We start from the raw sequence: 12,897 nt of genomic DNA, 5'->3' as shown, positions 1-12,897 counted from the left end.
CGCGCCCGGCCTATTCAACAAATTTCAACGTCGCCCTGCCCATCTGGATCTAGTCTCCCTCATTAAATGCAAAGGATGCTGCCACCTGGCTCCTCTCCCTAGCAGTATTCACATCATCTAGGCTAGAGAATCCCTTCCCTTTGGCCCGTTTTGCACAAAACCGAGTAAACGTTTTCAAAGTATAAATACGCAAAATCATTTGCTATCTCTTTACTATTTACGATGCGCATAGGTGTTACCGAAAGTTTTGGAGCCTTGACGGATAAAGTATGGGATGCTGAGGATCGGGGAATGTATCTAAACTCTCAAGTTGTGTCCTATTCAAAAAACTCCCTTCTAAAAGTATTTTTACGGTATGTAGGGTTTTACAGGAACAAAATCTCTACTTAATAACAGCGGATCCCCCCCCTTTTTTTTTTTTTTTTTAGACGGAGTCTCACTCTGTCGCCCGGGCTGGAGTGCAGTGGCCGGATCTCAGCTCACTGCAAGCCCCGCCTCCCGGGTTGGATCCCCTTTTATTATCTTTGTGCCTACCTGGATGCACGGTTCCAGGATGTTCTCGTCACTAACCACAAGTCCACCAGAGGGCGCCGGTTCGCCGTCTATCTACTGTTCTCCATCAGCGACTCAGAAAATTCAGGTTAAACACTCAGGCAGTCTTTCACATTTAATCCACAAATATTTACCAAGAGTTTGCCGTGCCACCTGGCTCGGGGCTAGGTTCACAAGATACAGTAGTGAGTTAGGCACGATTCCTACTACCAGAAGCTTAGAGCATAGGAAAGACTGAAAGTAAGCAACCGTCTACAATAGTGGGATAAGTGAAGAGTTTCCAGGTCTGTGGAGTTTGTTGTTGAAATATCAGCTCCAGGCCTTAGAAGCCGGCAGCAATTCATTAAGAGATCCCGGACTTGTTTCTGCTCTGTATCCCGGGCAAGGAGCTCCGTCCCCAAGGTGTTTTGTTAGAGCCAGAGACCTCTCCTTGGTAGACTCCATTCGTCAGCCCCACAAGTCCCTGTCTCTGGTCTTTTTCACGGTTTCCGGCAGCTCTCTGACAGTTCCCCTTCTGCCCCAGGTCGACACTTAGGCCAAGGACTAGGGATTACTCACAACTATCCGCCAGAGCTGGCTCCGCCCTTTCTTTTTCCTGTTTAAAATCCGCGGGCTCTTAGTGTTCTCGGTTCGTAGAGTTCCTGTTTTGATTCTCGCGACAGTTGCGAGGCCACGCGTGAAGTTCCGTTATAGTCCCTCTTTCGAATTTGAGACCAGGAGAGAGTGTCTGCCCTTGCCCCCCTCCTCAGAACCCCTCTGGCCAGGGATGGCGCCTGTGTGGCTCGGGAGCCCCTGAATGAATGGGGTTGGCCCAACTCAGGGGCGCTCTCTGAAGGGAGAGTGCCGGTTGGATTCCAGGGCTCCAGTGCGCATGCGGAGTATCGATCCCGCGCAGGCGGGCGGGCACCGCAGCCAGGCATTGTGGGCGGAGCCTGGCTAAGTACCGCCCCCTCGCCGGCCGCCGATTGCTAGTTCTGTCCCCCGCCCCTCCCCCACCCCCAGCGAGCTGGACTGCGCCGCGGCTTCTCTGAGCCGCTTGGGGCCATCCGGGGAGGGGCCTGCCCGACCGGGGTTTGGCGGGCGGGCCCCCAGGAATGCTCTCCTCCCCGCCCCCGGCCCAAAGTGCCACGGTGGCAGTGGTGGCGGCCGCGAGGCCGAGTGTCTCCGGCCCTGCCAGCCTCGCAACCGTAACCTGTAATCCCGACCCGAGGGACGCCCGCCGGGGAGACCCAGCCCGCCTCTCCCTGCGGCCGCTGGTTGGCTCTGACCCCGAATCACCCGGCTCACCCGCGGGTTGCAGCACCTGCCGGATGTGGGGAGGAAGGAGGAGGCCAGATGAGGGAAGGCAGATGTAGGCGCCCAGTCTATCAGCGCCTCGGTGGGGGAGCTGGGTGGGCAAGACTGCAGTCGCTCCCAGGAACCAGCCCTGGGCTGCGGGGAGGCGAAGTTGGTTGGTCCCGCCCTCTAGGGGCGCCCCGACATCGACGTAAAATGACTTGGCACCAGAGCTCCTGCCGCCTCCCCCTTATGCAGCTGCCCTCGCCGACGCCAGGGACTGTAAAGGCAGATGGGACAGGGCCTAGCCGTTCAGCCAAAACTTTGAGCTTCCCAGCCAAACTCCTACCCCCACTCCCCGCCTCTGGTCCTCACCCCCTTCCTCTCTCCTAACCTCGGTGTCTGGTTACGGCTCCTCTGCTCGCACTGTGACTTTGGGCCAGGCTGGGGGAAAGGACCCGGGAGGGTCCCGTGCGGCTACATAAAATTGGCAGCCTTAGAACCAACCAGTGGGAAGGCGGGTGCGCTAAATCGAGGGGCGGAGAGAGGGGGCGGAGGAGCTGTTTTCTGAATCCGAGTCCGTGGGCTCTCTCAGAAGTCCTCAGGCCGAAGCAGAGGTGGCTGGCGGGCCCAGCTGACTGCGCCCCTGCTTTATTTCCATAACCTTTTCTTTCGGACTCGAATCACCGCTGCTGCGAAGGGCCTAGTCCCGGACACTAGGTGAGCACTCTGTGCCCCAGGCCATAAGCAAGGGGGCATCAGCTCCCCCTGTTTCCACCCCCCATTAAGAGCTTCTTACTTCTGGAGCCGTCCATTCTCTTTGGGCAAGGATGCTTAGGGGCCAGGGATCGGAGTCGGATGGTGCACGGAAGTGGTGCTCGTGGTGGGTGTGCGTGCGCTTGAGCTTTATCACCCCTTCCTCATCTTTCTTCACTCCCAGCCATCCCCGAGAACAGCCCAACTGATTGCTAACTGTCATAACTGGATAATCCCTAGAGCGTCACTAGGCCTATGTGTTGGGGGAGTCTACTTGGTAGCAGGGGAGGGGGCGATGCTAGCGTCATGCTTTGGTACAAGAAGCAGTGAGGTTGGTCTTTCGGCGCAGGTCCTGTTTCTGACCTCCTGACCTGGCTTCCCTTCCTGGCAGGGTGCCACGAACGCGCTGATGCCCCGAGTGCTCGCAGGGCTTCCCGCTAACCATGCCGCCGCCACCCGCAGCTGCCTTGGCGCTGCCTGTGCTCCTGCTACTGCTGATGGTGCGGACGCCACTCCCGACCGGCGCAAGGCCGTCCTCAGGCCCAGATTACCTGCGGCGCGGCTGGCTGCGGCTGCTAGCGGAGGGCGAGGGCTGCGCTCCCTGCCGGCCAGAAGAGTGCGCCGCGCCGCGGGGTTGCCTGGCGGGCTGGGTGCGCGACGCGTGCGGCTGCTGCTGGGAATGCGCCAACCTCGAGGGCCAGCTCTGCGACCTGGACCCCAGTGCTCACTTCTACGGGCACTGCGGCGAGCAGCTTGAGTGCCGGCTGGACACAGGCGGCGACCTGAGCCGCGGAGAGGTGCCAGAACCGCTGTGTGCCTGTCGCTCGCAGAGCCCGCTCTGCGGGTCCGACGGTCACACCTACGCCCAGATCTGCCGCCTGCAGGAGGCGGCCCGCGCTCGGCCCGCTGCCAACCTCACTGTGGCACACCCGGGGCCCTGCGAATCGGGTACGCACGGCCCGGGGCCCCCACCCAAGCACTTAGGTTTCCTAGAGGCACTGCTTCCCGACCCCTGACATCATTGGTCTCTGGCCAGCAGATCAAAATAGATAAGGCCATAGAGACCTCGAGTCCAGTATAAAACCCTGCTCTCGCTACTGGTCCATAGAAGCTGCCACCTGAAGGTGGGGGTGGGGGGGGTGGAGTGGAGTGAGGGTCCTGGGCTTCGTCAGCAAGCTGCATGCGCTGAACCATGTGAAAGCTCCAGAGCTGGCTGGCAGGGAGAGACAGGTCCTCTGAGGGCGCAGGCACATAGCCTATGGTTTGCTCAGAACCCCTCCTCCACACACACTTTTCCCAGACCAGTGGAGTCCAGGCAGCAAAACGGGTTCCTGTGAGATGCAATCACGTTTCATTTGGACAGATTCTTAGAGCAGTCTGTTCACTCAGTCTCCCCACCTCTCTCCTTTCTCCTGCGTTTAGGGATTAGTGAAGAGGAGCAGGAAGCTCAGCTAGTTCTCTCTCTATCCCCGGGGACTGGGGGCCATTCAGGCTTCTAGCTTTCCTTGGCAGCTTTAGTAACTTTCACTTCCTGAGCCCCGGCTCTGTGTCTGCCTCGGCTGGGGCAGTCAGAAAACAAACACCCCGCGGGGATCCCAGCAATTTCCTGCACTCCTGCAGGCCTCCTGCCTGTTGCACAAGTCCAGCTTCAGGTTCTCCGCCTTGCCGCGGGACTCCCCCAGGGGGTGCTGTGTAGGGAACGGCTGGTTTTCCGCCTTTGGGAACTGGGCCTGTTTAGAAAAGGGGAACGGGTATCTGGAAGGTTTTAGTTACAGGCACTGCGGGAAAGGCTGGGGAGGGTGGAATGAGGACAGGAGAGCAGTTGGGGACAGAGTGGCTGCCACGCTACAGTGTAGGTGTGTGTGCTTGTTTGTGCATTGGGTCTGCATGAGGTCCTATGTGCACATGTGCATGTATTATCTATCTCCACATCTGCGTGGTACCCTTGTGTGTACCAGCATCCACATCTGTGTGTACCTGTGTGTGTCACGGTGTGTTTATGGATATGTATTTACCTCAGCATATATTGTGTTCTGCCACAAGCATGTCCACAAAAATTTGTGTATCATGTGTTTGCCAGACTGCATGCCTTTGCTGGGCCATGCTATTCTCAGACCTCCCACCTTCACCCCCAGGGCCCCAGATCGTGTCACATCCATATGACACTTGGAATGTGACAGGGCAGGATGTGATCTTTGGCTGTGAGGTGTTTGCCTACCCCATGGCCTCCATCGAGTGGAGGAAGGATGGCTTGGACATCCAGCTGCCAGGGGATGACCCCCACATCTCCGTGCAGGTAGAGATGGGTGGGAGAGGTTTCCCTCAGGCAGCCCAGGGCCCTCCAGAAGGACCTCGCTGATTCCTTGCCTGGCTCCAGTTTAGGGGTGGACCCCAGAGGTTTGAGGTGACTGGCTGGCTGCAGATCCAGGCTGTGCGTCCCAGCGATGAGGGCACCTACCGCTGCCTTGCCCGCAATGCGCTGGGTCAGGTGGAGGCCCCTGCTAGCTTGACAGTGCTCACACCTGGTAAGGGGATCCCTGAGCTCTGGGGGTTGGGGGGATGGTGCTGGATTCCAGCTGTGAATATATAAGAAACAGTCCATGTGTCTGTGTGCATGTGCATGCATACACAAGCATAGCCTTCCACAGACTGGGCTATGTTGGACTGACAGCCCCTCTCTCCTGTTCTCTCTCCTTTGCCCACGTGTGTTTGCAGACCAGCTGAATTCTACAGGCATCCCCCAGCTGCGATCACTAAACCTGGTTCCTGAGGAGGAAGCTGAGAGTCAAGAGAGTGACGATTACTACTAGCTCTGGCCCATGGGGGTGGGTGAGCAGCTATAGTGTTCATCCCTGCTCTTGAAAAGACCTGGAAAGTGGAGCAGAGTCCCTTCATGGACTGCTTTCATGGGGATGATCATGGGAGGCCTATTTAACTCCAAGGTAGCAGGGTGGTAGGGGAGAGACAAAAGCTGGAGGAGGTTAGGGAGAGAGGCTGAGACCAAGACCGGTGGGGTATAAAGGGGCCCATGCAGGAGATGCCCTGGCCAGTAGGACCTCCAACAGGTTGTTCCCCAGGCTGGGATGGGGGCCGGAGCAGACATGGAGGCACAGGCACCAGGATTTTCCACTTCGTCCAGCCCTACTCCGCCACATTTCTAACTGCCCTTCCTCCCAGGCCCTGGTTCTTGCTATTTCCTGGTCCCCAACGTTTACCTAGCTTGTTTGCCCTTTCCCCAAACTCATCTTCCAGAACTTTTCCCTCTCTCCTAAGCCCCAGTTGCACCTACTGACTGCAAGTCCCCTTTGCTGTCTGCCCTCTTTTGCACAAGAGAGAGCACAGCAGACCATGGCTTAGTTCAGTGCAGAGAGATGGGTGAGGCCAACTCCAGATCTTATACCGCTCTGTACTGGACAAAACCTAGTACAGGGCTAGGCACCAATAAAGATTTCTAATGATGCACAGACAGATGCACAGACAGTTTATGCAGATGTGCACATGAAAACTGAATATCCCTGGCAGGCCTCCCACACTAACAGAACTCTGGCTTCTAGAAGCTGCAGGGCCTGCTCTCTAAGCACATGCCTGCCAGATGTACAGAGAGAAGGTTTGAACTTGGGCCTATCCTGCCTTTGAGGGAGGGAGGCTGGAGCCATTTGGTTGGAGGGAAGTTATCTTCCCGGTATGCCCTCCATTGGAGCTGGTATACATTACCTGCTTCTGTGCTCATCTTACTCCAAACGCTTCCTCAGGCCAGAAAGGGGAATCAGGCCTATGTGGGTAGGCCCCCAAAATGAATGCATAGAGAGAGGAGGGTAGAAGTTTGGTCACCTGTGTGGTCCATACTCTTCCCCAGCTCCCATAGGAATCTACCCTTTTCCTGCAGAAGCCAGAGCCATGGTAAGCGTGTTTCCTATCTGCCCCAATTGTGACCTGTCCTCTCTGGCTTGGGGTCCCCAAATCTCTTTCCTCATTCTCCTTACCTAGCTCAGGGACACTGGTGAGACTCAATGTTTATTTAACGATTGACGGAGAGAATGAAAGCATAAGTCAGCGAGGCCGAGACACTGTGTGTGGATGGCGACAGCCTCCTACACGCCAGCGCTCCACCCGGATCCTGGCGCCACCGCGGGAGGGCCTGCCCTTGGCTCAGAGTCAGAGTTTGTCCTCTGAGGCCCAACGCAGGGAGCCTGGCCTCATGGGAGGGGCGTGGGCCGGAACTCCAACCCCAGGTCCTGCTTGGCCGCCCCTCCCGCGGCTACGCACGACTCCATCTACTGCTGCCTTGACCCAGGTCCTTAAGCCAGCGACAGTGTTTATTGCCGAACCCAGGCTGGAGCCGGGCGGCCCCAGGAGCCGCGCACAACAGCGCAAGCGGGTTGGATACTGGGAGCCGATTCCAGGGCCCCCACAGAAGCAGAATCAGAGGGGTAGGCGGGGGTGGGGCGTGCTGTTCGGCACCGTGGCCAAAATCCACTCAGTGCTGAAAGAGGGAACTTGGGTGTGAGTCCCAGCATCAGCCAGGGAATCCGCCCCTAGCTTGTTCTTAGCCCAGCTGGGCTCCAAGGCGCCCTCTGCGGGCCCATAGCCCCTACCGCGTCCACCTGCAGAGCAGAGGCTCTTCACCAAAAGCCCACCCCACCAGAGAGGGTCACGCAGGTCCCGGGGAATCCGTACTCCTTGATCGCGTTAGCCGACTTTGTAGGTGTTCAGGAGCAGCCTCCTAGCAGCCTCAGTTTTCCCCTCCGCCGCCATGCTGGTTCAAGCCCCACATCCTGGAATGGGAGAACTGTTGTCCACCGCCCCCTCCCTCCCCGCACCCCGCCTCTGCTGCAGCGGACCCGCTTTAATAACGTCGCTGGAAAGTGACATGCGATTTATTATTAAAGTAATGCGGGCGCGGGGACGGGAAAGGTTTAATAAACGTGCTGAGATGCCGAGGATTATTCACCGCAAATAAATGAGAGCGCGGGCGGCGTTTTAATAAATAATTTCCCGCTGCTCCCGGGGGAAGGGAGGGGAAGGGAAGGGAGGAGGAGGGGGAGGCTGAGCCGCTGCCGGAACTCCCGGTTTCGCCTCCCCACGGGCTTCCAAGCCATCCCCGGTTTTGTGTCCTAGGTTGCTCACACCCGAGATCTGAGGTTACAGGAGCGCCGACCCAGAGTTGCCCAGGCCTGAAGGCGGGAGAGGCTCAGTCGCACCCTACATTCCCCCACCTCCGGATTTTAAGTATAGTCCGCTTGAAAACCCTGGAATGCTCTTTCTTTTGGATCCTACCCAGAGATCTGGGGTCCGGACCAACCGGGGCAGGAAGGGTCCGTCGGACCAGCCCCTCCCAAGCCGAGGCTTCCAGGTCTCGGCCAGGCTCTTCTTCTTGCTTTTAGCTGAGCCGGGCTGGGCGTGCCTCTCCCCTCCATCTAGGGTAGGGTGTGAAGAGAAAGCCAGAGGGGGCTGTCTGAAAATGACCTTGATCCCCTCCTCGGGCTGTCGTGAGGCGGAGGGCCGCTTCGCCTGGCTGCTCGTCATCGCTAAGGCTCCAAAGAAGGGTTGTGCAGCCGTGGTGGTATAACCGGTGGTGTCCTGGAGAAGCCCAGCCCCTGGCGCTCTGGTGACCGGGGGGTCGATGTGCGGACTGGGCAGAACTGAGCCCGAAGCCGGAGAGCGCCCCTCAAAAAGAAGCCTGGAAGCCCGAGAGATGAACCCGACTCAGAGAGGGCAAAGACTGCAGACCTTGGGGACCGAGGACACGCTCACCACGCTGGTGGGGGCTGGGGGGAGGGTGCGGGCGGTGGCGTGCGGGGAATCGCCTGGGGAACACCTGGCTCTGCAAGTTTTGTGCCTTAGCGGAAAGAGGCGACATCTCTGGCAACTTGGGAGTACAGGAAGTGGCGAAGGAGTGCCATCTGGTGGATCATTCTGGTAGTGACACTCAGACCTGGGCCAGGGGCCTGGAGACAATTTACTTGACTGGAAAAATCTGAGTAAAAACAAGATGCTTCAATTTGTATTCATTTAATGTATGTGAATGTGCACGTGTATGTGTAGCATATATTGATATGATATCTATATGCAAAATCTAATATATCCATAGTAGTTATGTGTGCATTGTATGTATACATGTATACATCTAAATGCATATTATACATGTAGTTTTTTTTTGAGATGGAGTCTTACTCTGTTGCCCAGGCTGGATTGCAGTTGTGCTATCTCAGCTCACTGTAATCAGATTCGAGCGATTCTCCTGCCTCAGCCTCCCAAGTAGCTGGGATTACAGGTGTGCATCACCATGCCCAGCTAATTTTTTGTATTTTTAGTAGAGATGTGGTTTCACCATGTTGGCCAGGCTGGTCTCCAACTCCTGATCTCCAGTGATCTGCCCGCCTTGGCCTCCCAAAGTGCTGGGATTACAGGCATGGGTCACCGCGCCTGGCCTACATGTAGGTTTTGTATGTATGTATGTGTGTGCAAAAGTATATATGGGTGTATTGTTATATGTATATGTATAGACATTTATTTTCAAGTATATATTCCATTATGTATCATTCATTCATTCATTCATTCTTTTTTTTTTGTTTTAGAGACAGGATCTTGCTCTGTCACCCAGGCTGGAATACAGTAGCACTTTCATAGCTCACTGCAGCCCCAAACTCCTGGGCTCAAGTGATCCTCCTGTCTTAGCCTCCTGAGTAGCTGGGAATTACAGGCATGAGCCATGATGCCCGGCTGTGTCATATTCTTTCTACAAATATTTGTTATGTACCAGCACTGGGGCTATATCAAGGGAAAAAAATTGCCTGTAACCCAAGCACTTTGGGAGGCTGAAATAGGAGGATTGCTTGAGCCCAGGAGTTCGAGACCAGCCTGAGTAACACAGTGAAGCCCCGTAACAAAAAACATTTTTAAAAATTTGTTGGGTGTGATGGCACACACCTATAATCCTAGCTACTCTAGCAGCTGAGGCAGGTGGATTGCTTGAGTCAGGACTTCAAAGCTGCCAGTGAGCTATGATTGTACCACTCCAGCCTGGGTGACAGAGCCTTAAAAGAAAATTGTTCCTGCCCTCATGGAACATGAGGAACAGTCTAAGATGTGTATGTATACTTATGATAATTATGTATATTTATATTTCCAGGATTATGCACACACGCACATATAATACTGTCTAATATGTGTATATGCGAGGAGTAGATAGGCTTAAACTGTGGTAGGCCTGGAGATTCCCTGGTTTTTTGCTCACAATCACTGGTCCTGTCACCTGGAGCTCTATTCTGAGCATGAAGGCAGCTGAGGGCAGAAGGAAAGAAGCTAGAGACATAGGCCTGTTGCCTCCTAGGATGCACTGTGGTTATTTCCTCAGCCTTCTGATTGACTGAACTCTTTCTAAATTGGGAACAGCTGTGTAAGTCCATGCGTGGTAAGGAACTGTTAGTGCATATCAAGTCTTGCCTCTGCTCAGTGCTGGGGAAGGGTGGGAGTGGGGTCTGGGAGGCTGGGGTAAGAGGCTAGGTTCTCTGAGGGCACTTAGAGACCGGGAGGGATAAATTCTGGGAGGCAGTGAGCTCTGGGAGTCACTTGCGGATAATGGGGGGTGGTTTGAGGACACTTGGGGAGGGATGGGGTGGTGGGATAGAGAAAGGGGCGGAAGTGAGTAATGAGGTTGGGATTGAGGATGGTATTGGGGTGGGGCAGGGCAGAAATAGAGGCTCTGGTGGCAGGGATACACCTGTCTGGGGGTGGAGCCTGGAAGCCATCTTGGGGGAGTCATCCCTCCCTCCCCATCCCCACCCCCACTCTCTCTCTAAGCTGGGCCCCAGTTTAGCCCTCTCTCTGCTCAAGCTGGCTCTCAGATATGCTGGGGCAGAGGAGGAGAGCTAAGGCTCCAGGGCCTGGCCTGGCTTAGGTGACTCACTTAAATGGTGGGCGAGGTGGGGCAGGGTTCACAATACCAGCATCCCATGAAGCCTTGTCCCAGCCACCTGGGTCATTTCCCACCCAGCTGCCATTACCAGCTTCCAGTATGGGCTCGGCCCAAGGGGTTCAAACAAGGGTGGGGCGTAGACCTGCAAAAGGTCATAGACTATCCACCCATTCCACCAACACACACATATTTCTAGGACTGAAGTGGGAAGGTGCTTCTGAATCATTTCTTCCTTTTCCTGCTTTTGCTATATGCTTTCCAGATGCAGTCAAGTCTGGGAGTCTCCAGGTGCCACCTCAACCTTTGGTCTATGGTAATACTCATACCTCTCCCCTTCCTTCTCACCTACCCTTGCTGGACTACCAGGGTTTCTGCCCCTTCACTGCCTTTTCCCCTTTCTTCAGGGCCTCTTTTTTTCCCCCAGGGTTGAGGCCTTAGATCCCTGGGCTGTGTCCTTGCTGGTTAGGGAGTGTGGTTGGGTGGGGGGGATTGCTAAAAACGCAAGCTAGTTCCTGGCCTGGATTTATTTTTCTGATTTATTTATCTTTTAGAGGCGGGGTCTTGCTCTGTTGCCCAGACTAGACTTGAAGTCCTGGGCTCAAGAGATCCTTCTGCCTCAGCCTCCCGAGTAGTTGGGTCTATAGGCACATGCCACTGTGCCTGGTCTGGATTTGGTTTTGACATTTACTCTTCCATTTGGGCAACTGAAGGCTCTCTGGACAGGGTGGACAGTTATGGAAGTCCAGTTGTGGTGACAAGAGTTACCCCACAATCAAATCTCATCCCATTCTCTTGGTGGGGAGAACCTTGAAGTACTCAGTACCTTCACTGAAATGAGGGCTGGAGTCCCCTGGGAGAAAAGACAGGGTCTCTATGAGAAGTGGTGACAGCTTGAGGGAAGTAATGGAGTCTCCCAGGATAAGGGTTGAGGACTCTAGGGACAATTACTTCCTGCTACCCCCACCCCAAGAGCTGGAGTAGGGCTGGAGAAGGCCCCACAGTTCTCCTGGGCCTAACTCCTTAGTGTCAGAGGGGTTAATTTCTAGGGGCAGTAGTGGGGGGTTTCTAGGGGGAGTAATTTCTGAAGGGTAATGGTAGATCTTTGCACAGGAGGTTTTGCAGTATGAGATTGAGTCTCAGTTCCACTGCTTTTCTTTTCTTTACTTTTCTTTTCTTTTCCTTTTTTTTTTAAAGTCAGGGTGTCGCTTTGTTGCCCAGACTAAAATGGCATGATCATGGCTCACTGCACCCTTGAACTCCTGAGCTGGAGCAGTCAATCCTCCCGCCTCAGCTTCTTGAGTAGCTGGGAGTACAGTCATGCACCACCCCACTCAGCCAGTTCTACTGCTTTTGAAGTGCATACATTGGGTAGGTTTCTTAACCTTCCTTCTTCTGTGTCCTCTTCTGCAATATAGTGATAAAATTTACTCCATAGGGGTTATGACAAGAATTAGAGATCTTATAAGCAATGTGTCTGTAACAAAATAGGTGCTCAACAAATGTCAGTTTTATTACGCACTACTATTTTGGGGCAGATGATCTGCATGGAGATGGGGGCTGGGTGCCCAGTGCAGAGCTTCCTGCTGAAGTGGGTTTGTTGGAGAATGGGGTGATTGCAGTCTTGGCACCTGCCTGGAGGAGGCCTTAGGAATTGGGCCTTAGGAAAAAGGGAAAGGCTGAGGCAGGATAGAAATGGGCAGGGACTGGGCTTCCAGAGAGCTCAACAGTCTTCACCCCCACCCCTAGCCCTCCTCAGGGAGCCCTTGTCAGAACCCAAGGCTCTACCTCTGGGCTTCTGAGGAGGGGCATCCCCCAAAGTCACCTCCATCCATCTCTTTTATCTGGGCTGATGAAGGGCTAGAGCTCCAGTGGGGCCTCTGATGGGGAACAGATACAGACCAGGCGGAAGCAGCCGGAACTGTGCTGGGCTGGAGCTGAGGACTGGGCCAGGGGGTCAGTGAAGACAGATAAAGCTCAGAGCAGCTGGAGGCTCAAGGGACCTGGGGCGGGGGAGCAGCAGGGGCTGAGGGCCGGCTGTGTCCTGGGAGGAGGCAAGGCCGGAAGCTTCTGATGGGGACCAGTGTCCATCAAGGACTTCAAATGACCAGACAAAGCCTTTAATGACTCTTTGGGAGGAGGGAAGTGGGGACGGAGCTGCCTCCCCCAGACACGGGTGCAGGAAGGCCAAGGTGCCTGCTGAGAGTAAGGGCTGGTCCTGGGAGAAGTCAAAACTTAGAACAGGAGGAACCCTCCAGGCACAGGGCAGCAGTTCTGGAGCTGCCTTACCTTTAAGACAGAGAGCGATGGCAAAAGGATTGGGAAGCGATTCTGTGATTTTAGTTCCTGTTTTAATTAACTTTGAAGGGCTTGGGTCCTCCCTGAACGCCAGGGAGAGG

At 55.2% G+C, this 12,897-nt stretch overlaps 1 protein-coding gene across 5 annotated transcripts; it reads left to right on the top strand.

Annotated features, from left to right (window-relative positions):
• Nucleotides 1-554: 554 nt before the first annotated feature.
• KAZALD1 (Kazal type serine peptidase inhibitor domain 1) lies at nt 555-8,584 on the top strand. Of its 5 annotated transcripts, none has more exons than XR_004060025.1 (6): nt 555-2,547; nt 2,975-3,531; nt 4,719-4,879; nt 4,961-5,108; nt 5,299-7,013; nt 7,702-8,584. XR_004060025.1 is itself a non-coding variant. In XM_010356118.2 (6 exons), exons 2-5 carry the CDS (start codon nt 3,027-3,029, stop codon nt 5,391-5,393), a joined length of 909 nt encoding a protein of 302 aa, XP_010354420.1. In that variant the 5' UTR covers nt 555-2,547; nt 2,975-3,026; the 3' UTR covers nt 5,394-5,408; nt 7,702-8,584. The 5 variants fall into 5 exon arrangements, 4 of the variants coding, with proteins under 4 accessions (XP_010354420.1, XP_010354421.1, XP_010354419.1 ...); XM_010356118.2 differs by having other exon boundaries at nt 5,299-5,408; XM_010356119.2 differs by having other exon boundaries at nt 5,299-5,412.
• The last annotated feature ends 4,313 nt before the right edge of the window (nt 8,585-12,897 follow it).

This window comes from Rhinopithecus roxellana, chromosome 11 (assembly GCF_007565055.1).
Source record: "Rhinopithecus roxellana isolate Shanxi Qingling chromosome 11, ASM756505v1, whole genome shotgun sequence".
NCBI classification, from domain to species: Eukaryota; Metazoa; Chordata; class Mammalia; order Primates; family Cercopithecidae; genus Rhinopithecus; species Rhinopithecus roxellana.
This window is presented reverse-complemented; position numbering and strand designations above follow the sequence as displayed.

Bases quoted from the DNA above. Each gene is read 5' to 3' on its own strand.
- KAZALD1 (XM_010356118.2), top strand. From the start codon at position 3,027: ATGCCGCCGCCACCCGCAGCTGCCTTGGCGCTGCCTGTGCTCCTGCTA. The intron at 4,880-4,960 runs GTAGAGATGGGT...GCCTGGCTCCAG, and splicing joins ACCCCCACATCTCCGTGCAG to TTTAGGGGTGGACCCCAGAG. The intron at 5,109-5,298 runs GTAAGGGGATCC...GTGTGTTTGCAG, and splicing joins CTTGACAGTGCTCACACCTG to ACCAGCTGAATTCTACAGGC.